Source organism: Ranitomeya variabilis, chromosome 2 (genome assembly GCF_051348905.1).
Source record: "Ranitomeya variabilis isolate aRanVar5 chromosome 2, aRanVar5.hap1, whole genome shotgun sequence".
In the NCBI taxonomy this organism is placed as follows: Eukaryota; Metazoa; Chordata; class Amphibia; order Anura; family Dendrobatidae; genus Ranitomeya; species Ranitomeya variabilis.
Window position 1 is genome coordinate 1016422242 of NC_135233.1, and position 25918 is coordinate 1016448159.

The 25918-nt window shown below is 42.1% G+C and overlaps 1 protein-coding gene and 1 long non-coding RNA gene across 2 annotated transcripts in view; one reads left to right on the forward strand and one right to left on the reverse strand.

Moving 5' to 3' along the window:
- The first annotated feature begins 15485 nt into the window (after nt 1-15485).
- Nucleotides 15486-19724, forward strand: LOC143808535 (uncharacterized). The gene is made up of 2 exons (XR_013221972.1): nt 15486-16711; nt 17689-19724. It is a non-coding gene; the product is annotated as an uncharacterized LOC143808535 (long non-coding RNA).
- Nucleotides 19725-19800: 76 nt separating this feature from the next.
- Nucleotides 19801-25918, reverse strand: part of IL20RB (interleukin 20 receptor subunit beta) — a 138824-nt gene continuing 132706 nt past the window's right edge. The window contains exons 6-7 of the mRNA XM_077291299.1: nt 23420-23565; nt 19801-20705 (exon numbers count right to left, since the gene is read on the reverse strand). Coding sequence (XP_077147414.1) covers nt 20562-20705; nt 23420-23565 — 290 coding nt within the window. The 3' untranslated portion in view covers nt 19801-20561. The remainder of the gene's footprint in view (nt 20706-23419; nt 23566-25918) is intronic.

The following is a 25918-nucleotide window of genomic DNA, read 5'->3' on the forward strand; positions in this document are numbered from 1 at the left end:
AAGCTGCAACTATGTATCGTCATCATCTTACTTCTTAGCCAAAATTTGCCTTTCCCCATCATTGTCTTGTTGTGGCAGTTCTAAGTCTTGTTCATCACTAAACAGCACGTCGTCCTGTCCCTCTTGGAGCACGCAGTTTGAGAGGCCACAATCATTAAATGTTGTTGTAAGGAGCTCCTCAGTGTCCTAGTGTGGGATCACTAGTTTTCCTGGGACTCAACATGGTTAGGGAAGGTAGGATCAGGGTAAGGATGAATTGATCCCAATTGAAGGCTGGTGAGACTGGACTGCATGGAAGACTGGGTAGTGCTGCCAAGTTTGCTGGAAGCATTATCTGCTATCAAACTGACCACCTGTTCCTTGGATATGTTGAGGAGGCAGGAGGAGATGATTATTCACAAATAGCTGTTGCCAGAATGCTTTTTACTGCTAGAAAATTAATAGCATATCACTGGATCTCAGATACAGTTCCCACGAGGAAAGAATATGTAAATAAGCTAAACCTCATACTATGCAGAGAGAAGGCCATTTATCTTAAACGGGGTAGACCGGCAGTGTTTGAGAAAATTTGGGCAGGATGGTTGAATGTTTCGGGCTTACCGTCTGCAAGTTTATTCTCGTGATACCATGTTTATATCACCCTGAAAGTGATTTAGTTGTACTCCATGACTGGTGCCTTGGGATATGTGCCTTATCTATGTCTGTATTTTTCTTGTGATATATTTTATCATTGGACCAGGGTTGGGTAGGGGGGAAGCGGTTGGGAATGGGGAAAAGATTGTGGGGTATTTTGGAAAAAATTCTGTTATGTTCTGAAAACTTTAATAAAAAATATCTGATAAAAAAAAACAAAAACTGACCAGCTGTTCGCACCTCTCTGGCTTCAGAAGTGATGTACCGTGCCTCTCTGCAAAGTGGGACAAGATCCTATGTGTCGTGGATGGGCGTGTTTCTTGTTCTCCAGCAACAGGCATAGTCGGATCTGCCCCATGTCCTCGGAATCTGCGTGCACCATCATCAGCACTTCCATTTCCCTGTCCCTTAGGCCTCTTTCACACGTCAGTGTCTCCGGTACGTGTACTGACAGTTTTCTCATGTACCGGAGACACTGACACACGTAGACCCATTCAAATGAATGAGTCTATGCACATGTCTCCGTGTTGAAAACACGGAGACATGTCCGTTTATCTCCGGCAGCACGTACAGCAATATGTCCTGCACATGTGCACACGGAGAACAGTGTGCACTCTCCTCCGTGTGCACGTACCGCCCGCAGGAGAGACAGCGCTACAGTAAGCGCTGTCCTCCCCACGTGTGGTGCTGAAGGCGGCATTCATCTCTTCTCCCCCGCAGGAGAGAAGAGATGAAAGATCAAGTTTTTTTTCTTTTTTGTTAAAAATAAAGTTTGCATGTGACCCCGCCTCCCATCCCCAGTGCGCCGCCGGGCCCCTTGCAGAGAAATACTCACCCAGCTCCCGCGATGTCTCCTCTCTCCTCTCAGTGCTGGCAGCTTGACCTGTGTGAGCGGTCACGTGGGACCGCTCATTACAGTGGTGAATATGCGCATATTCACCACTGTAATGAGCGGTCCCACGTGACCGCTCACACAGGTCAAGCTGCCAGCACTGAGAGGAGAGAGGAGACATCGCGGGAGCTGGGTGTGTATTTATCTGCAAGGGGCCGGGCGGCGCACTGGGGATGGGAGGCGGGGGTCACATGCAAACTTTATTTTTAACAAAAAAGAAAAAAAACTTGGTCTTTCATCTCTTCTCTCCTGCGGGGGAGAAGAGATGAATGCCGCCTTCAGCACCACACGCGGGGGGGACAGCGCTTACTGAAGCGCTGTCTCTCCTGCATGGTCCGTGTGGTCCTCAGGCGGCACACGGCTGCCGCACGTGTGCCACACGGATGTGCCGCACGTGTGCCACACGGATAACTCCGGTACCGATTTCTCCGGTACCGGAATTATCTGGACGTGTGAAAGAGGCCTTACCGCACGCCTTACGAATTTTGTAATTATCAGGTCTCTTGTAACCAAGTTTATTTTTAATAAAAGGAAAAAATTTGGTCACCTGCAGCAGTCAAAGCATTTTTTGGGAGATTAATACCACCGTAATGTAACAGAAAGAACGCAAAAGTGTAAGTCTGGCAATTAAATTCAATCCAGAAAAATGTTTTGATACTTTTTTGTAGTGTTATATGCCACAGAAATGTACCACAAAGCACATAATACTGTATGGGTGAGAAATCTAACCCAGAAAAATTTTGAAATGCTTTTTGGACTGTTATGTACCACAGAAATATACCACAGACCTCATAATACTGTATGTCTGAGAAATGTAAGCCTGCAAAATTTTTAACTCTTTTTTTCAGTTTTATAAATCACAGAAATGTACCTAAGACCACGGAATAGTGTATGGGTGAGAACTGTAATCCAGCCACAGATTTTTACACTTTTTTGGAGTGTTAGATAAGGCAGAAATGTACCCCAGATCATGGAATAGTGTATGAGTGAGAAATGTAATCAAGATAATTGTATTAACTCTTTTTTGGAGTGTTAAATATCACAGAAATGTACCACAGATCACGGAATACTGTATGGCTGAGAAATGTAAGCCTGCAAAAATGTTTAACGCTTTTTGGAGTTTTATAGATCACAGAAATATACCCAAGACCACAGAATAGTGTATGAGGGAGAAATTGAACTTAGACATTTTATTTATGCTTTTTTGAGTTTTACATACCACTGTAATGTACCAATAACCATGTTAAGTGGATGACTCATTGAATCAAGAAATACATTTGGAACATAGATATTTTGAAAGTGTAGTTTATGTACTTCTAAACTCATAAAGGCTTTTCATAAAGTGCAAAGCCAGAGAAAAAGTGTGAGGATGTTCATCCATAGACACCTGAAAGGCATCAACTGGCAGGCCTCATTCAAATATTTTAAAATTATAGTTGCTGTACTCCTACACTCATAAAATGCTTTGCACAAAATACAAAGCCAGGAAAAAATGATAACAATGGACAGTCATCCAAAGACCTCACAAAGGCAAGAACTGGCAAGCCTCATTCAAATATTTTAAAAGTGTATTTGCTGTACTCCTACACTCACTAAGGATTTGACGAAAGTACAAAGCCCGGAAAAAATTACAAGGAGGGTAAGACAGTAATCCAGAGTCCGCTTCTTCTTCTCCTTTCTCGAGTTGGCTGGGGGGACTGCCTCCACCTGCTTCCTGGAGCCCGATTCCCATGTGCCTGTGCTGTAAGTGACCCAGCTTCCAGTAGTTCCAGAGCCCCCAACATATTGAAATGGGCAACAGCCCCTGTGTCACCTGCACCATCGCCTTTTCACGCATAAGAGGTGGGGAATTCCAAGCACAATACGCTCTCTTGGGTAGTTGCCCTGTCTTGACTAAAGATGGGCAAACCTGAACAGTAAAGTTTGGCATCCATACCGAACACCTGCTGTTCGGGCACAGACGCCGAAACATGGACTTCATCGGTAAGTCCGTGTTACTGTTCAGGTTCGGCTACCTAAACACCGGGTGTTTGTTGCGCTGTCATGTGCATGACAGCACGGCAAACACTGCTTCTGATCGGAAGTGAAATCATCCACGCCTTTCAGAGAGCCGCGGTTCCTATGCTGTCAAAAGACAGTGTGAGCACACAGCTGTGATCAGAGGTATAAAGTTTATCTCTGATCACTGGTGTCAGCGGATGGGACTACTGCTCTCATCATCTGACACCTGCTGTTTTTAATAACAGCGAGAGCAGGAGCGGCTGATGGGTGTATTCATTAACCAGCTCCTGTGCTGTAAATAAATAATTTCAAAAAACGGTGTGGGTTCCCCTGTATTTTTGATAACCAGCCAGGAAGCAAAACACGCTAGGGGCTGCAAACCCTCAGCTGTCAGCTTCAACAAGGCTTGCTATCAAGAATAGAGGGTCCTCTATGACATATTTTTTAATTATTTAAATAAATAATTTAAAAAACGGCATGGGGTCCCCCCCATTTTTGACAACCAACCTTCCTAAAGCAGACAGCTGGGGGCTGGTATTCTCAGGCTGGTATTGGGCCATGGATATTGGCCCCCCAGCCTAAAAATAGCAGCCCTAAGTTACCTAGAAAAGGCACATCTATTAGATGCACCAATTCTGGCACTTTGTACGGCTCTTCCCACTTGCCCTTTAGCGGTGGCAAGTGGGGTTCATATTTGTGGGGTTGATGTCACCTTTGTATTGTCAGGTGACATCAAGCCCACGGCTTAGTAATGGAGAGGCGTCTATAAGGCACGTGTCCATTACTAATCCAAAAGTTTGTATTGTAAATAAAGACACAGCCAGAATAAAGTCTTTTATTAGAAATAAAACAAAACACACTTTTACTTTTTTGTTTAAAAATAACAAGCACAGTTATATTCACCAAACGCCTATTCCACCGAAGACCTCGTGTAATAAACCAAAAATGAACACATGAAAGCATGGCAAACATTGGATGTTCGGGCCCCCCATTCAAATGAATGGGGTCTGGAAGGTTTGGATCTGGGTGCTGTTCTGGTACCCGAACCTGAACTTTTTGTAACGTTTGGCCAAACCCAAACAGCCAGGTGTCCGTCCATCTCTAGTCTTGACCCACCTCAGACCCGTTCATTCCTCAAGAAGGGTTCATCCTGCTCCCTTCCTTCTGGGATCACACCCACTGCATACCAGCAATTTTGACCCTCCATTTTGATTTGAGGAACGTGACGTTGGTTCCAGACGTCAGGTCTATCAGCCTTCAAGGCTAGTGTTCTGTCTCTACTGCCCAATGGTTGAATGAGATGTGATAATGGGTCTCAAACTCTTCAATGGACCACCTTCTCTGCTGATGGTCGTAGGTATAGACCACACCATGGAATGTCAACTCTCGGTACCTTGCGGCTAATGGACCCGATATCATCTCTGCAGACCTGATCTTGGATCTCCTCCTGGTCTCTGCTACCCAGCATAGGCCTCACAGTCTGCTCATCAGTTCCCGGATCTTGGCTCTCCTGTCCACATTCTGCGAGAACCCTAGCGGTAAAGAATGCAGCCTGGGTTCAGGCATTAGTGGCTCTGGGAAATTGGCCGCATCCAGACTACAGGATCCTGCCACTTTTACTGTTGCGCCAGCTTCCTCCAGCTCCAATTTTCCTCCGGTCACTCCCTTGGGAGTCTCACGTGGTTTTTCTATCACTGTCAATGACTAATTGAATACAGTAAAAAAAAAATTAAGCTTTTCTGTAGTGTTAGATATCACTGAAATTTACCACACACAATGGAATTGTCTATGTGTGAAAAATGTAATCCAACCAATTTTATTAAGGCTTTTTTGGGGGCCGGACATATGATTATTTGATGTAGATGAGAGAGAAAGAGAGCTCACAAAGAGTCTGGCTGACAGAGGAATCACTGCACCCCCAACAGGGAAATTCCCAGCTTCAGTGCTGCTAGGCTCAGAATCAAATGAGCCTTTAACAGGGACCGGAGTGCAGGTCTCCCAGAAAAATCTCCTTCATTGACTTACATTATGTTCGGTACTCGATTCGTGCACCTGAGCAGCCAGACGTGATCAATTCAGGTACCAAACACCTGAGCAGTTTACTGGTCACTCATTACTAGTGCTAATCTTTAGGCTGGCGTCACACTAGCGTGTTTCACGGACGTATGAGAGGCGCAGAAAATACGGATTGCATACGGTATAATGATTCTCTATGGCCCACCTCCTATCTGCCGTATTTTACGGATCCGTATTGTACGGTCTCATACAGCCGTAGAAAATCGCAGAAGTCGCGGTGATGCGCCCTCTGCTGGATGAACTCATATGAACTCGAGCCTGGGAACTTTTCAGAATCTTTTCCCAGGCTCGAGTTCATATGAGTTCATCCAGCAGAGGGCGCATCAACGCGACTCGAGGTAACTACAGGACATTACCCTGCATTTCATTCATTCACAAAGTTTTACAGACAGGAGCACAGCTGCATTAGCAGAGCTCCTGGGTGTAAAATGATTTACAGCGTGGGACAAGACTGAACAACGGAAGGTATGGAATATTGTTGTTTGTTTTGTATAACTTTATTTCAGGTGTCAAGGGCCTTCAGGTGGATTAAGAGTATAATAAAATATTAAAACACCATGTGTCTTTATTTCATTAAAATACTTTGTAATAATGTGTGTGTGTTTTATTAAACATTTCATTCTATTAGATTAATAATGGATAGGTGTCATAATTGACGCCTGTCCATTATTAACCTGGCTTAATGTCACCTTACAATAGCAAGGTGACATCAACCCTTCATTACCCCATATCCCACCGCTACACGGGAGTGGGAAGAGAGAGGCTAAGTGCCAGAATAGGCACATCTTCCAGATGTACCTTTTCTGGGGTGGCTGGGGGCAGATGTTTTTAGCCAGGGGGGCCAATAACCATGGACCCTCTCTAGGCTATTAACATCTTCCCTCAGTCACTGGCTTTCCCACTCTGGCAGAGAAAATTGCGCAGGAGCCCACGCCAATTTTTTCCAGGATTTAACCCTTTAATTTAATAGCTAGAGACCCCAAATTTTACACAGAAACACTTGTTACATTAGTAAAGAGGAATATGTAATAAAAGAAGGGATATGAGATGGTTTACTGTATGTAAACCATGTCTCATATCCTGTCGGGTTTGTGAAGGAGCTAGCAAAAGCAGGCAATTGAATTACCGGCTTTTCTGCTATCTAGCGCTGAATTAAATATAAATATAAATATATATATATATATGTGTGTCTCACTGGCATATATATATATATATATATATATATAGACTGTACATACAGTATGCTTTTAAGAATATTTGAGCCAATGGATCCATGATATGTCCATTTTGCAAGCCTGCATGAAAAAAACATCCGTACGGAAGCCATACGGACTCCATACGGATGACACACGGATACATTTGTGCATAAAAATCACATCCTCGCATTGAATACGGAAGAGTGTTTTGGGACAATTTCTGCGTATTACGGCAGTAAAAAATGGACCGTATTTTCATACGCCTAGTGTGACGCCGGCCTTAAGGTCTTTACTGAGGGGGCTTGATTCACAGGATTTTCTTGGGGCATAATTTAGGCTGCTCTGCATCCCCTTTGAGCCACAACCTCTTGTGAAGAGTGTAAAAATTTGACCTAATTAAAGGGCCATATCTCTGGAACCAGACAGTGAATTGAAAAAAAAAAAAGACGGTGAATCAAGGGGCATTTGGAATTAAATAAGAAAACTGGAAGTCCTTTGTAAATGCACTTTTACATGGGCTAATACAAACAATTGTCCCCATACAGTTTGCATATTGTGGGCAGCACATCCTCTGTTTATAGGGATCTGCTGTTTAGCAACAATGATTTTTAGGTCCTTATAAAAGATGCAGTGTGCTGTTTGCTTGTTCCTTAAGGCCATGTGAACATATTGAATATTTGGTGAGTTTTTTATCTCAGTATTTGTAAGTCAAATCCAGGCGTGAGTGGAAAATGCAGAAGTGATCACTTGTTTCTATAACACTTTTCCTTTGTTCCACTCCTGATTTTGGCTTACAAATAACTGAGGTAAAATACTGACCAAATACTAAACATGTGAATGTGACCTAACTGATTTCTGCGATGTTTGCTTGAGCCTATGATTGGCCCATATAAAAGGGTCATTAATGGGAATGGCCCAACTTATATCTCCTTGTGGGCACCCACACTCTTCTGTGTCACTTACAGTATCACATATATTATGGTATAATGACCTTTAATAGCCCTTTTATTAGTTTTAACATAAAAAGTAGTTAGCTAGACCAAATACCAAAAGGACATCATTAGAAGTGCTGTACTTTTTTGGGGGGAGGGAGCATGTACTGTATCCCTCTACATGTGGGCTCCATGTTAGTACAAACAGCTCCACTTTCACAGACAAGCCCACCGCTCCTCAGGTCTTCAGTGTATAAGTGTCCTTTACGCCAATAATCCAATCCGCAGTGATGGTATAGGATTACACAATCCTGTGCTGCCCTCTAGTGCCAACATTAAAACTTACAAGTACTGTATTCCTATACAAGTAGTATACATGAGATGCACCTGAATGAGAAATGTGAACTTGTATCTCATATTAGATTAAAAATTTATGAACATGATTGCTTAACATCATAAACAAGGGCAGACAAATCATTGTCTGCCGCACAGGCACCCAAGAGGTAAGGGGGCCCTTTTCTACCTCCAAAGCAGGTGGAATCATGCATTATGATGAACTCTTGGGCTGCAATGGCCCATATACAGTATTGCTGCAGAACGTTTGTACATTTTGCTAATAAACTTAATTTGCAATCAGGGTTGAGTAATTTTGACTGCAGCTGTATGTTGTCCAGGCAGAGTCGTGATTCTATGACCTTATAGTTAGCAGCAACTACTTTTAAAGTGAACCTGTCACCTCCCAAAAAGCTACAAACATGCATACAGTATATGGGGTCAATCTGTAGGATTATAGCATTCCCATGCTGCTCGGCCGCTGTACTGAAAGCTCGCTTGCCAGGAGGAGGTTAATTTAATTAATCTCAGCAGACTCCGGCTTTCAGTCATAAAGGCTCGGCCAACGCAGCTTTGTCCTGATGTACTGTTGAGCCAGCTAGAAATCAGTGCCGGGGCGCAGTTACAGTCAACGCTCACTATGTGCTGAGCATTGCCTGAAGCCTATGACTGAAAGCCGGAGGCTGCTGGGAGGAATAAAGTTCATACCTCTTTATTTACATAGTTACATATAGTTACATAGTTATTAAGGTTGAAGGAAGACTGGAAGTCCATCTAGTTCAACCCATAGCCTAACCTAACATGCCCTAACATGTTGATCCAGAGGAAGGCAAAAAAAACCATGTGGCAAAGAGTAAGCTCCACACTGGGGAAAAAAATCCTTCCCGACTCCACATACGGCAATCAGACTAGTTCCCTGGATCAACGCCCTATCAAGGAATCTAGTGTATATACCCTGTAACATTATACTTTTCCAGAAAGGTATCCAGTCCCCTCTTAAATTTAATTAATGAATCACTCATTACAACATCATACGGCAGAGAGTTCCATAGTCTCACTGCTCTTACAGTAAAGAATCCGCGTCTGTTATTATGCTTAAACCTTCTTTCCTCCAGACGTAGAGGATGCCCCCTTGTCCCTGTCTCAGGTCTATGATTAAAAAGATCATCAGAAAGGTCTTTGTACTGTCCCCTCATATATTTATACATTAAAATAAGATCACCCCGGGCCCTTAGTCTTCGTTTTTCCAAACTAAATAGCCCCAAGTGTAATGCCCTATCTTGGTATTGCAGACCCCCCAGTCCTCTAATAACCTTGGTCGCTCTTCTCTGCACCCGCTCTAGTTCAGCTATGTCTTTCTTATACACCAGAGACCAGAACTGTGCACAGTATTCTAAGTGTGGTCAAACTAGTGACTTGTATAGAGGTAAAATTATGTTCTCCTCATGAACATCTATGCCTCTTTTAATGCATCCCATTATTTTATTTGCCTTTGTAGCAGCTGCCTGACACTGGCCACTAAATGTGAGTTTGTCATCCACCCATACACCCAGGTCTTTTTCATTGACGGTTTTGCTCAGAGTTTTAGAATTAAGCACATAGTTATACATCTTATTACTTCTACCCAAGTGCATGACCTTACATTTATCCCCATTAAAGCTCATTTGCCATTTATCAGCCCAAGCTTCTAGTTTACATAAATCATCCTGTAATATAAAATTGTCCTCCCCTGTATTGATTACCCTGCAGAGTTTAGTGTCATCTGCAAATATTGAAATTCTACTCTGAATGCCCCCTACAAGGTCATTAATAAATATGTTAAAAAGAAGATTGCCCAATACTGACCCCTGTGGTACCCCACTGATAACCGCGACCCAGTCCGAGTGTGCTCCATTAATAACCACACTGTTTCCTATCCCTGAGCCTGCTCTCAACCCACTTACACATATTTTCCCCTATCCGCATTATTCTCATTTTATGTATCAACCTTTTGTGTGGCACCATATCAAAAGCTTTTGAAAAGTCCATATACACTATATCTACTGGGTTCCCTTGGTCCAGTTCGGAACTTACCTCTTCATAGAAGCTGATCAAATTAGTCTGACATGAGCGGTCCCTAGTAAACCCGTGCTGATACTGGGTCATGAGGTTATTCCTCTTCAGATACTCCAGCATAGCATCCCTTAGAATGCCCTCCAGGATTTTACCCACAGTAGAGGTTAAGCTTATTGGCCTATAATTACCGAGTTCAGTTTTTGTCCCCTTTTTGAATATTGGCACCACATTTGCTATACGCCAGTCCTGTGGTACAGACCCTGTTATTATGGACTCTTTAAAGATTAAAAATAATGGTCTATCAATGACTGTACTTAGTTCCTGCAGTACTCGGGGGTGTATCCCATCCGGGCCCGGAGATTTGTCAATTTTAGTGATTTTTAGACGCCGCCGTACTTCGTGCTGGGTTAAGCAGGTGACACTTAATGGGGAATTTTTGTTATCACTGATCATATTCTCTGCCATGGGATTTTCATGTGTAAATACTGATGAAAAAAAGTCATTTAGCATATTGGCTTTTTCCTCATCCTCATCCACCATTTCACCCAGACTATTTTTAAGGGGGCCAACACTTTCATTTTTTAGTTTCTTACTATTTATGAAGTTAAAGAATATTTTGGGATTATTTTTACTCTCTCTGGCAATGAGTCTCTCTGTCTCAATTTTTGCTGCCTTGATTTGCTTTTTACAGAATTTATTTAATTTTCTGTATTTATTTAATGCCTCCTCACTACCTACTTCCTTTAATTCTCTAAATGCTTTCTTTTTGTCCCTTATTGCGCCCCTTACAGCTCTATTTAGCCATATTGGTTTTCTCCTATTTCTAGTATGTTTATTCCCATACGGTATATACTGTGCACAGGTCCTATCCAGGATGCTAATAAATGTCTCCCATTTTCTTTGTGTATTTTTATGTCTCAGGATATCGTCCCAGGTAATTGCACCAAGATCCTCTCTCATCCGTTGGAAATTTGCCCTCCTGAAGTTTAGTGTCCTTGTCACCCCCCTACTACCCATCTTATTAAAGGTTACATGAAAACTTATTATTTTGTGATCACTATTCCCCAAGTGACCCCCAACCCTTATATTTGCTATGCGGTCTGGCCTGTTGGTTAATATTAGGTCTAGCAGTGCCCCCCTTCTTGTTGGGTCCTGAACCAGTTGTGAAAGGTAATTGTCTCTCATAGTTGTCAAAAACCGATTACCTTTGCTGGAACTGCAGGTTTCTGTTCCCCAATCTATTTCAGGGTAGTTGAAGTCCCCCATAATAATGACTTCTCCTTGAGTTGCAGCTTCATCTATTTGCTTTACGAGGATATTCTCCATTGCTTCCATTATTTTTGGAGATTTATAACAAACCCCTATCAGTAATTTATTATTTTTTCCCCCTCCCCTTATCTCCACCCACAGGGACTCTACATTTTCATTAAATTCACCTATATTATCACGCAGGATGGGTTTTAAGAAAGATTTTACATATAGACACACCCCTCCCCCTCGCTTATCTGTACGGTCATTTCTGAACAGGCTATAGCCCTGCAAGTTAACAGCCCAGTCATGGCTCTCATCCAGCCACGTCTCAGATATCCCCACCATGTCATAATTATGTTCCAACAACATTAGTTCCAATTCGTCCATTTTGTTGGCGAGGCTTCTGGCATTAGTATACATGCACTTGATGTTACTCTCTGTACCTCTATTCTTTCTTAAATTATTAACTGTTCTAATCCCACCCCCCATGCCACCGCCATCCCCAACTTCCTTATTTGTGCCCGGGTCTCTATCTGCCCTATCTTCCCCTCCTATAAATTGAACACCCTCCCCCCCAATCCCTAGTTTAAACACTCCTCCAACCTTCTAGCCATTTTCTCCCCCAGCACAGCTGCACCTTCCCCATTGAGGTGCAGCCCGTCCCTAGCGTAGAGCCTGTAGCCCACTGAGAAGTCGGCCCAGTTCTGCAGGAACCCAAACCCCTCCTTCCTACACCAATTCTTGAGCCACTTATTAACCTCCCTAATCTCCCGTTGCCTCTCTGGCGTGGCACGTGGTACAGGCAGTATTTCGGAAAATACCACGTTGGAGGTCCTTGTTTTCAGCTTGCAGCCTAATTCCCTGAAATCATCTTTAAGGACCTTCTACCCACCTCTAACTTTGTCATTTGTGCCAATGTGCACCATGACCGCTGGGTCCTCACCAGCCCCTCCCAGTAATCTGTCAACCCGATCAGCGATGTGTCGGACTCGAGCGCCAGGTAGGCAGCACTCCGTCCAATGATCCCTGTCTTTGTGACAGATTGCCCTATCTGTTCCCCTAATAATTTAGTCCCCCACTACCAGCACCTGACTGGCCTGTACTGCTCTCCTATTTCCCTCCTTACTGTAGCAGTCACTCCTCTGGCTTTCAGAGGGCATGCCTGGCTGCAGCAGTGCTACCCCTGTACTGGCACACCCCTCATCCGCCAACTTAGCAAACTTATTGGGGTGTGTCAGATCAGGACTAGCCTCCCTGGCACTTTTCCCTCTACCCCGCTTTCTGAATGTCACCAAGCTTGCTGCTTCACTGTGCTGCAGCTCCATCCTACCATCCCCCCATCTATCCCATTGAGCGTCTGCTCAGTGAGCAGAAGACTCCTCTCCATATTATCTATGGATCTCAGTGTTGCCAGCTGCACATTTAGATCCAGAATCTGGGTTTCCAAATGCACAACGTGCTCACATCTCGCACAGCAGTATGCACCCTCGACCGTCTGATCAAGGACTGCATACATGTGGCAAGATGTGCACTGGATGGCATTAATAATAGTGGAGCACATTTCCTAATGGGGATTGCACCAGACAGAAACGTTAAATAAAAATAAATACAAAGTATTAATAAAATACAGACAGCAATTCCTCCCTTGGAAACTCCCTGATTCCAAAGTCACTGAATCACAAGTCACACATACCGCCGTTCACACTTACACTCAGGTCACACTCAGCTCATTCACACTCGCTGTGCTGAAGATTTAAAGATTTTTTTTTTTTTCCCCTTCAGCAACAATCCACCTTGCTGTTCAATGCTCTACCAAAAAGGACTTGAGTCCCAAACAGCTGCCCCTTATAACCCCTTAATTATGAGCCCCCACCCTAAGTTAACCCCTTGTGAATATAGCTACTCCCAATTCAGCAACTCACACCAATTCACACAGGTATTTGTTAAAGGCTTTCCAAATACCTCCTCACTGAATCACAAGTCACACACTTACCGCCGTCCACACTTACGCTCAGGTCACACTCAGCTCGCTCACACTCGCTAAGCTGAAGATTTAAAGATTTTTTTTTTTTTCCCTTCAGCAACAATCCACCTTGCTGTTCAATGCTCTACCAAAAAAGATTAATTTAGATTAATTAAAAATAAGCCTGTGTTCCCGTCACATTTGGAGACTACCATTGGCATACACATAGAAGGAACCAGTCAGAGAAAAATGGAGAAGACTTATGCAATCCTGATGAGATCTGTGCGCTGTCCTTTAATTATTTTTTGCTTTTCCAATCACTTGAAAATCAGACCAAAGTAGGATGTCTCCAAATATTTGTCAGCAAACATAAAAAAACAAAAACTGACACGTGCATTTGCCTCAAATAGTGTAAGGTGTGGGTGCGTTGTCAGCGAACGATGGACCTTAAGACAAGGATGCCTGGAGAACTGCTTCAAATTTTAGAAAAGTACATAAGTATACAAGAAAACAAACGCAATACTAATAAAAACATTTCAACTTTATTTAACTATAAGCCAGAGTCTATAGCTTTCATTTATCAATACAAAATATAAATAATTCAATAAAATTACAAAATATATTTTTATTATGGATTTTCTAGTTCTTAGCAGAAAAAAGTCAGTAAGAATAACTTATGGTAGATACAATTTTAGGAAACCTTTACAAAAGATAACCACACAAACACAGGGACAACACACAAACGCTAGATATTGCCCTTGGTTAGATTTGCCCTATATTGAATAACAGATCGATGGGGGAGCTGGTCTGCAGTATCCGGGAGCAGCCACTAAACAGTGCATTAGAGCCAGAATATTCAGACCCCCACCGTCCTGTTATTGATGACCTATCCCAAAAATAGGTGATGAGTAACATAGTAATGGGAAAATCCTTTAAATATATAATTTACTGCAACCTCTACAAAGTAATCACATTATTGTTATCTACAAGGGAGAACAGCATGTGAAATGTGAAGAGGTATTTTAATGTGTATACATTTCTCAAAATGCTTTTTTGACTTTTTAAGCAGAATTCTTAGGACAAAAGGCAAACATTCTAGGTTATAAAAAGAAAAGAAAACTTTTTCCGTATGGGCACAAGAGTCACACATTGTGCAGAGAGAGAAGACTATCCACAGGAGGTAAGTGTAGAGAGAGCCTATGGAAAAGGGAGGCCATTGTGGCATAAAAACATTTATGGAGGCTGGTTAGGGGGGCAAGTTACAGACTATGAGTGAGTGACCTCAATCACTTGTGAATCTTTGGATGTCGTCATTGTTTATTCTCTGGTTCCGTGTGATCAGTTCTGTATTTATCTCTGTATGTTGGTATTAAATGGCTATGTTACACCAATATTATATATTTTGAGGTATGCTGAATGAAATGATCAACACGTAAATTATTTCAAATAGAACTTTCAACAAACTTTGCGTAAATCAATAGTACAAAAATTACCATATATACTCGAGTATAAGCCGAGATTTTCAGCCAATTTTTTTAGGCTAAAAGTGCCCCTCTCAGCTTATACTCGAGTCATTGTCCCAGGGGATCAGCAGGGGAGGGGGAGCGGTGGCTGTCACATCATACTCCCTGCTCCCTGCGCGGTCCCCGCTTCTCAGATTGTTTCTGGCACCAGCAGCTTGTTCCTGTGTTCAGCGGTCACGTGGTACCGCTCATTAAAGTAATGAATATGGACACGACTCCACTCCCATAGGGGTGGAGCGCATATTCTTTACTTTACTGAGTGGTACCATGTGACCGCTGAACACAGGAACAAGCTGCCGATGCCAGAGACCATCACAATGGAGAAGCAGGGCCCACGCCAGGAGGGTGAGTATGACGGTGAGGGTGAGCCATGCGATATTCACCTGTCCTCGTTTCACCGCCGGGCTCAGTCTTCCGCGTTCTCTGGCTGTGACGTTCAGGTCAGAGGGCGCGATGATGTGGTTAGAGCGTGCTCTCTGCCTGAACAGTCACTGCAGAGGCCCAGAAGACACAGCGGCGTGCGACGGTGGAATGGGGATAGGTGAATATTGCAAGTGCTGGGGGCCTGAGCGACGAGAGGTGAGTATGTAGTTTTTTTTTAATCGCAGCAGCATATGGGGCATTATATGCTATGGAGCATCTTATGAGGTTATCAACCTTTGTGCAGCATTATATGGGGCATAATATTCTATGGAGCATCTTAAGGGGCTATCAACCTTTGTGCAGCATTATATGGGGCATAATATTCTATGGAGCATCTTATGGGGCCATCATTAACTTTTATGCAGCATTATATGGGGCATATTTTAATATGGAGCATCTTATGGGGCCCATCATGAACTTTAAGGAGCATTATATGAGGCCTATTTTGTATGGAGCATCTTATGGGGCCCATCATGAACTTTAAGGAGCATTATATGGGGCCTATTTTGTATGGAGCATCATGAACTGTATGGAGCATTATATGGGGCTCCTGATTCAATATGGATATTCAAAAACACAACTTACTGATGTCTCAATCAATTTTACTTTTATTGGTATCTGTTTTTATTTTTGAAATTTACCGGTAGCTGCTGCATTTTCCACCCTAGGCTTATACTCGAGTCAATAGGTTTTCCCAGTTTTTTGTGGCAAAATTAGGGGTCTCGGCTTATACTTGAGAATATACGGTAGCTAGCTTCCCCACTTATCAGACAATCCCCCAACTCCTGAATTTATCATCCAATTTGGAAAATAACAGCTCAAATCCGTCCTGCTCAGACAAGACAAACTGAACACTCACTCTGCTTCCAAGTGATGCAAGCAGCCCAATATACTCTATGGAGAGGGAATGGAGGACGAGGAGTGAGCAGCAGGGAGAGGAAATAGGCAGAGGAAGAATTGAAGGATCGAGGTGAGCTTTCTAATAAGTCTTTCACCTCACCCCCTGAGCTGATTCACATCCAGACAGCTCAGCTCTGTGGTTTAAATTCCTCCATGCTACTGTAGCTTGTCTCTTTATGCTAAAAAATAAAAAAGAGCAAGATTTCCTTTCAGTGTGCTATGCTGTGAATGGCAGAGATCACTGCACCCCGCCTTATCCCACCAGCTCAGAGTGGATTGCAAATTACAGGTAGCGCATGCAGAGAGGAAAACTTTTGAAAATGCATTGGGCGATGATTGGAGCCACGCCAGACACATCCCTATGAATGGATGCCCAAGACTGCCGAGAGAAATAAAATTCATTGCCTCCAGGTATCGGGGCTCTCAGTGCAGGTAGAATGCTATTAACCTATAGACTAACCCAATATCTGTAGATTAATAGCGTTTTTTTTTACATGATAGGCTCCCTTTAATGGTCAGGCTAAAACTGAGAGGTAGTGTTGAGCGATACCGTCCGATACTTGAAAGTATCGGTATCGGAAAGTATCGGCCGATACCGGCAAAGTATCGGATCTAATCCGATACCGATACCCGATACCAATACAAGTCAATGGGACTCATGTATCGGACGGTATTCCTGATGGTTCCCAGGGTCTGAAGGAGAGGAAACTCTCCTTCAGGCCCTGGGAACCATATTAATGTGTAAAATAAAGAATTAAAATAAAAAATATTGCTATACTCACCTCTCCGACGCAGCCTGGACTTCAGCGAGGGAACCGGCAGCGTTGTTTGCTTAAAATTCGCGCTTTAACTTCCTTACTTGAAGTCCCGGCTTGTGATTGGTCGCGTCGCCCATGTGACCGCGACGCGACCAATCACAACGCCGGAACGTAATTTTAAAATCCTGAAGGACCTAAAATTACGTCACGGCTTGCTGTGATTGGTCGCGTCGCGGTCACATGGGCGACGCGACCAATCACAAGCCGTGACGTCACGGGAGGCAGGACACGCGCGCATTTTAAAATGCGCGCGTCTCCTGCCTCCCGTGACGTCACGGCTTGTGATTGGTCGCGTCGCCCATGTGACCGCGACGCAACCAATCACAACGCCGGAACGTAATTTTAAAATCCTGAAGGACCTAAAATTACGTCACGGCTTGCTGTGATTGGTCGCGTCGCGGTCACATGGGCGGCGCGCGACCAATCACAAGCCGGGACTTCAAGTAAGGAAGTTAAAGCGCGAATTTTAAGCAAACAACGCTGCCGGTTCCCTCGGTAAGGTGCAGGCTGCGTCGGAGAGGTGAGTATAGCAATATTTTTTATTTTAATTCTTTATTTTACACATTAATGTTGTTTCGATACCGATACCCGATACCACAAAAGTATCGGATCTCGGTATCGGAATTCCGATACAGCAAATATCGGCCGATACCCGATACTTGCGGTATCGGAATGCTCAACACTACTGAGAGGTAGTCAGAAAGTAAAACTTTAATGTGGTGATTCATAATGTAGCCCACTGACATGAGCAGCTCCTTCCAACGCAACCCTTAGTACTTTCCCCCAGCAAAATAATACCCCACATGTCTAGCAAAGCCCCTTTTAGATTATCCGTTTTAAATTGCTGGATTCAATGAGAAGCCTTTCCAATAAGGAAAAGCAAACAAAAACGGCATTCGCACCCCAGACCTCTAGGAATTAGTATTATTATCTAAGAGATACTAAGTAATGTTATTATGCACTATTATACATTCACTGTATACTATTATGTGCACAGTATGGAAGTGCATTATAGGTACTGTTGTTTAACAGTATATATGCAGTCAGTGTCGGACTGGGGTGCTAAGAGCCCACCAGTAACATTGACTGTGGGGGCCCACTTTTCGCCTTCATACAAATATTACACTACCCTCGTTCACAAATTTATTTATTTCTCCATATAATAATAAACTGGGTAGTTTGGTTAATGAATGATGATATGCTGCTTTTTATGTACAGAGTGAATCAATTGAATTATGCCAAATAATGCCCATATAGTGGGGTTGGGAGCCCAGATCTGAACAAGGGCCCACCGGGGAATTCCCCTGTTACCCTATGGGCCAGTCCGAGCCTGTATGCAGTACATATATAACTGCACAATAGAGACACAAATTTAAAAAAAATATACAAACATAACATGTAAGCAGCAACATTGACTGACATACTGTAAGTTCAATATTCATCACCCATGTATGTTGCATTAAACTAAAATTATACATATCAAGTCATGCTCAAGTAGAAAATAAATACAAATCCTATATGTGTCCCCCAAACATCATTTATAGAAATTTTTCTTAAAGTGGTTATCTGGTACTTTTATTACTTTTGCATATGGGGCTAAGAACTAACAGGCAGGTAGTTGCTCACTACCTGCTTGTTCTGCCAGATGCCAATTTCTGCTTGCTCAGAGCAGTCATGGACGTCTCCTGCAGGTGATTCTATGGCTTTTGTTGACATCATATTGACATAGCAGCTTCTTCTTTTCCGCTCTGCTCTGTTGACGGGTATCTCTGCTGACGTCCTGCTGATTGACAGCCAGCTTACGACTGCCTAAGTGTGGTCAGCTGTCAATCATCATGACTGCAGTGACTCCCTGTAAACAGAGCAGAGCGGAAGAGAAAGAGCTGCTCTGATAATGAGAGGTGAAATGAAGCAGAGGAATCGCTGACTGAGCCAGAAGAGATTGTCACTGTGCAAAAAAGGCAGGTAGTTAGCAGCATGTTACTTCTTATCCCTAAACACAAAAATAATAAAGGTCCTTGAAAATGATAACCTCTTGAATCCCCCAATAGTTCCAATATCGACAGATTCAACCAACTTTAGTCTAATGTGTATTGGGGCCTGTAAGTGACAGATGAGGCCACAATCAGTATTTGGCGAGTTTATGATGTTACAGATTCCCTGCAGCACTTCTGCAATAATTATCTACATAAGATTACTTGTCTTTTTGACCCTGTGGTTTTTTCTGATTTTGGTTTGTCATGTGTTAAACAAAGCTGCTTTGTTTTTTCTACTTCCTGGTGTTTGGCTTAGACAAAGTTTTACCTATACAGTCATTTGTGGATTACATGCGGTTTTAGTGCAATTCCACAACATACACATGTAATGCCTGCACATTCTCTGCACCTCATCTAATTCTATAGAAACCTATTGAACTGGAATATAAGCTGGTGTGCATGCAGCATGCCGGCACATGTTCACACTGGCCACTAAACAGACTAAACCAAAGATAAAAACAAAATGAGCAATGACTAATAAGTCAGGGCCTCAGTCCTTCTCAGCCCTTATTCACACTTACATCATTTTAATATTCGTAGTTAGGACTGTCCCAATTAGGGTCACCTTGACGTGGTCAAATGGCTTTTACATTTTTTTAAATCAAAATTATGCTAACCAAGTACCCTATATTATGTTCATGCACTATCGCTATTAATTTATTTACTGCAGGGTATTTGCTTATTTTGTTTTTCTCTTGGGTTTTGTTTAGTGGCCTGTGTGAACATGCTCCTATACGCTGCAGCCACACCAACTTATATTCCAGTTCATTGCTTTTGGTTTCAGTTTTTGCGTAGTGTATAAATAAGGGCATCATCCCTTTTCTTTGAGCTGGACATTACCTTTATATAGCTCCCAACTGCTAAATGTCCATTAGCCGGTGCCATGGTCATTCGCAGCCCTCATTCACACTTATGTCATTAGACGCATGGAAAGTTTTAATACTAGAGGTTAGGACCATCCCGAATAAAGTCACCTTGTTGTGGTGATATGGCTTTTAAATTTTTTTTAAACAAAATTATGTTAACCCAGTACCCTACATAATTTTCATGCTCATTTTGTTTTTGTCTTGGGTTTCATCAAATTCTATGTAGAAAATCCACACATAAAACTCAGAAATCGACATGTTGTGGATTTGAAATATGCCTCACAGGTCAGTTTACTATCTGTAAGAAAAAGCCCACAGTTGGCGTGAGATTTCTACAAATCCCTTCCACTTTGTTGGAACTATAAGGCACTCCGTTTTTTGTATATCGTTAAAAACTCACTAAACTCACCAACTCATCATGAGAACTTAACCTATCACAATACTAAAATAACTTACTTTCATTTATACATTCCCAACAATTTTGTAATACCTAACGCTTTTCATATTATATATGGCTGACACCATCCTCACGCGTGGCAAGTTGGTAATGAAGACCTAATACATAATAAGGCAGTGGAAGGCTTACAGTCATGTTGTACCTGGATTCCAGGACACCATCATGTAAATAAACCACATTCAAGAACAAATTTATCATATATGATGTCACAGTTTTTCCATTTTGATAGTGAAGGAATTCTTTTCCTCTGAGAGTATTTCTTCATGAAGGTCAACACTGATGACTTCTTGACTTTTATCCTTGACTGAGTAATAGTTCTTAAGCATTTTCTGATGCACATTTGGCTCTTTCTGGAGGGAAATACATAGATACACATTGTGTGAATTACATTTATTAATTATTATGTTTTACTATTCATATTAGTTTTGATTCATTAATCAAATCATTAATCACTCCATTAAGAGACATGTACCAGATCAAAGTGAAACATTATCTGAGTCTCCTAGTGAAAAAACACATGTTCCAGTATTCCTTTAAATCTTTATTTTATATGTTTAAAATCTTCCTGAATCTCAAAAAAACATTAAAAAAAACCCTCAACAGCCAAAATGTCCTTAATCATGACATAAAAACAATGATGCAAGCTGTATTCCAAGGCCGTGTTCACACATAGCGTAAATGCTGAGTTTTTTCGGCATGTTTTCTGTAGGTTTCTACACTACACAATAACAATCTTCTCTGATTAACTTCACTTTTGCTACATTCTACCCTTTATTTGATGCATTATTTGATGCATTTTTGGTGCTGATTTCAAGCAGCGCTTTTTAACGCATTTTTGAGTACTGAAAAGCTTAGATTCGGCACATAAAAATGCAACTGCGTTTTTTTACATCCATTTTTTTTCAGGCACACCTTAGAAGCTAATAAAGAAAAAAACACCCAAAAAACGCACAGAACAGCGGCGTCTATAAATGCACAGTGGGTAGGAGACTTCATGAGATCACATTTCCTTTGTTTGGTTGGTTAAACACGGCAGATTTTGTCAGCAGAGTATCAGTTCCAACGCCTTCCTGACCCACCATCCTGCCCGCACCTGTGAGTTGGCGCAATGAGGTCACTACATGGCATCTGGTGTGAGTAAGGGTTCTTCACATTGCATTCCAGCACCCGTTGGTTGGCTTACGTCTAGACCCCCCACAAAACGGGATTCGGACGTATGCACCAACAGGGCCATTGACTATAATGGTACTGTCAGAGTGAACATGTGCTCTGACGTGCATCATTTTCAAATGTGTACGCCTACTGGAGGCGGACACTCAGACATAGTAGATGCAGTAGATGCCTCAGTACTCACACTGCACTCAAGCAGTATGCCAGGGAAACAGGATGAGGCGAATAGTGATTTTTAAAATGTCAGTAGCTGTGGGGACCCTCATACTGAGTGGGGGACTGTGGGAACCTTCATACTGAGTGGGGGACTGTGACTCCCATATTGAGTAGATACTGATACAGAGTGGGGGATAGTGTAAGCCATCATTCTGAATGAGGGACTGTGAGGCCATGATACTGAGTGGGGTGCTATGGGGCCATAATACTGAGTGGGGTACCGTGGGGTTATTATACTGAGTGGGGGATGTGGTGGCTTCAATACTGGGTGGAGGGCTATAGGAACATACTGAGTGAAGTGCTGTGGGTTACACCATACTTAGTAGGGGGCTGTGGGGAACTCTATATTGAGTACAGGTCTGTGGGGGACTCCCATTCTGAGTGGTGTGCTGATGAGGCAAGTGAGGCCTGCAATTTTTTGCATATTGCTGTGGAATCTTTTGTGACCTCTTGGATAAGTTGTTGCTGCACTTTTGGGAAAATATTGATTTGCTGACCACTCCTGGGAAGGTTCACCACTGTTCCATGTTTTTAACATTTGTGGATAATGGCTCTCACTGTGGTTCGCTGGAGTCCCAAAGCTTTAGAAATGGCTTTATAACCTTTTTCAGACTGACTTAAACTCAGACTTAGACCTCAATTACTTTGTTTCTCATGTGTATCATGACATGATATCTAGCTTTTGAGGATCTTTTGGTTTTCTTCACTTTGTCAGGCAGGTCCCAATTAAGTGATTTCTTGATTGATAACAGGTGTGGCAGTAATCAGGCCTGGATGTGGCTAGGGAATTTTATCTGAGCTTCCCAAATTGTGATAAACCACAGTTAATTTATGTTTTAAGGTGGAAGGAGGGCAGTCACTTTTTCACACAGGTCCCTGTAGGTTTGGATTTCTTTTTCCCTTAATAATAAAGAACTGCATTTAAAAACTGTATTTTGTGCTTACTTCTGTTATATTTGGCCAATATTTAAATTAGTTTGGTGATCTGAAACATTTAAGTGTGACAAACATGCAAAAGAATAGGAAATCAGGAAGGGGGCAAACACTTTTTCACACAACTGTGTGTGTATATATATATATATATATATATATATATATATATACATACATATATATATATATATATATATACATATATATATATATATATATATATATATATATTATACACAAGTATATATATTCATAGAGAGAGAGAATTATTTTGGGGGGGAGGAGATAAAGAACTTTTACTATGGGGCCCTGTGATTTCTATGGATGCCCATCGTGTACTCAAACAAATTACTTTTAATAATAACCCCAAATATCCTATGACCGTAGACTAGAAAATATGATACAAATACACAGCACATATCCATACTGGTAAGTTTGTATTTCAGCAAAAAGTAGTACTGAATCTCAGCAGAGAAAGAGAAAATGTTGTTTTAGTTCCTGTAACCGAGATCTGTTGTTGTCGAATTCATGCTGTGGCGCGGTGCTCTCTATATGTGCAGTGAGATCAGTTCCTCTGTTTTGTATGAAATGGAAGATTAAGTGATTTCTCTATGCTGTAACAATGACTTTAAATTTGACAGAAAATTGTACATTTTAATGGCAAATTTTAATCATTTCACCCCATCAACCACTTGATAATTCTTGTTACAGAAGTAGGTAGTGCGATATAAAGGCATTTCCTTACCAATACATCAGGAATATCTTCATCTGGACAACAGAAATATCTTATCACAGTGGCAGATTTCCAGACTGCTAAAACTATTGGTACAAATGCCAGAACTATTCCAAATACACAGAGAAGCCCGGTGTACAGCCCCGAATGTTTCACTCCTACAGGAATAGAGAAGAGGATCACCGTTATTCAGGCATGCTATCGTATCCTTCTATAAAGCGAGCGTAGACATACAGTGGGTACGGAAAGTATTCAGACCCCTTTAAATATTTCACTCTTTTTTCATTGCAGCCATTTGGTAAATTCAAATTGGAAAAAAACAGAAATGTAGAAATTTTTGCATATTTATTAAAAAAGAAAAACTGAAATATCACATGGTCATAAGTATTCAGAGCCTTTGCTCAGTATTGAGTAGAACCCCCTTTTGAGCTAGTACAGCCATGAGTCTTCTTGGAAATGATGCAACAAGTTTTTCACAGCTGGATTTGAGGATCCTCTGCCATGTTTCCTTGCAGATCCGCTCCAGTTCCATCAGGTTGGATGGTGAATGTTGGTGGACAGCCATTTTCAAGTCTCTCCAGGAATGCTCAATTGGGTTTAGGTCAGGGCTCTGGCTGGGCCGGTCAAAAATGGTCACAGTTGTTCTGAAGCCACTCCTTTGTTATTTTAACTGTGTGCTTAGGGTCATTGTCTTGTTAAACGGTGAACCTTTGGTCAAGTCTGAGGTCCAGAGCACTCTGGGAGAGGTTTTCATCCAGGATCTCTCTGTACTTGGCCGCATTCATGTTTCCTTCAATGACAACCAGTCGTCCTGTCCCTGCAGCTGAAAAACACCCCCATAGAATGATGCTACCACCACCATGTTTCACTGTTGGGATTGTATTGGACAGGTGATGAGCAGTGCCTGGTTTTCTCCACACATACCGCTTAGAATTATCACCAAAAGGTCTATGTTTATCTCATCAGACCAGAGAATCTTATTTCTTATAGTCTGGGAGTCTTCATATGTCTTTTAGCAAATTCTATGCGCGCTTTCATATGTCTTGCACCGAGAAGAGGCTTCCGCCGGGCCACTCTGCCATAAAGACCCGACTGGTGGAGGGCTGCAGTGATAGTTGATTTTGTGGAACTTTCTCCCATCTCCCTACTGCATCTCTGGAGCTCAGCCACAGCCACATCACCTGTCCAATACAATCCCAACAGTGAAACATGGTGGTGGCAGCATCATGCTATGGGGCAGTTTTTCAGCTGCAGGGACAGGATGACTGGTTGTCATTGAAGGAAACATGAATGTGGCCAAGTACAGAGATATCCTGGATGAAAACCTCTTCCAGAGTGCTCTGGACCTCAGATTTGGCCTATGGTTCACATTCCAACAAGACAATGGCCCTAAGCACACAGCTAAAATAACAAAGGAATGGCTTCAGAACAACTCTGTGACCATACTTGACCGGCCCAGCCAGAGCCCTGACCTAAACCCAATTGAGCATCTCTGGAGAGACCTGAAAATGGCTGTCCACCAACATTCACCTTCCAACCTAACGGAACTGGAGAGGATCTACAAGGAAGAATGGCAGAGGATCCCCAAATCCAGGTGTGAAAAACTTGTTGCATCATTCCCAAGAAGACTCATGACTGTACTAACTCAAAAGGTGCTTCTCCTCAATACTGAGCAAAGGGTCTGAATACTTATGACCATGTGATATTTCAGTTTTTCTTTTTTAATAAATATGCAAACATTTCTACATTTCTGTGGGGTTTTTAAGTCAAGATGGGGCGCAGAGTGTACATTATTGACAAAAAAATTAACTTTTTTGAATTTACCAAGTGGCTGCAATGTAACAAAGAACGAAAAATTTAAAAGGTCTGAATATTTTCTGTATCCACTGTATACTGTATATCGTCTCCAACTTGTGATTGGTACAATTGCCCCCCAAAAGCAGTAGATTAGGCTTTTTTCATCTGTTTGTAGGGGATCCATTATCCGTTTAAAAAAGAAAAATGCATCTGTAACAAACTAAGCAAAAACACATGCAAATCGAAAATCAAAGTTTTGATTCATAGATTGTATCTTCTGTCCGAGTACCCACTGTAATGTAAAGTGTTGTGGAATACGTTGGCACTATCGAAATAAAAATTACTATTATTATTCCACAGATTTGTCGTAAAAAAAAAAGAGAAAGAAATGGATCAATTTAAAATAGCAAGCTTTGATTTCCATTTTGCATCTGTTTTTCTTTGGCTCCATTTTTACTAGAGGAGACTCTTAGCACCTCCTGTGTTTTGGGCATATGCAGTACTGAAAATGATCGACACAACAGATGACCTTCCATCATGGCTTCAGTGTTAAAAAAAAGCATGTCGTTTTTGGCTGGACAAATAGAAAAGAAGACATTTTATGATATCTCCCTCCACTTTCCAAAGAATGGATCCCGTATTGGATCATTTCACTCTGGCCACCTGAGAGGTTTTTTTACAGCAGTTTTTACCTTGTTTTTTAATCATTTTCCT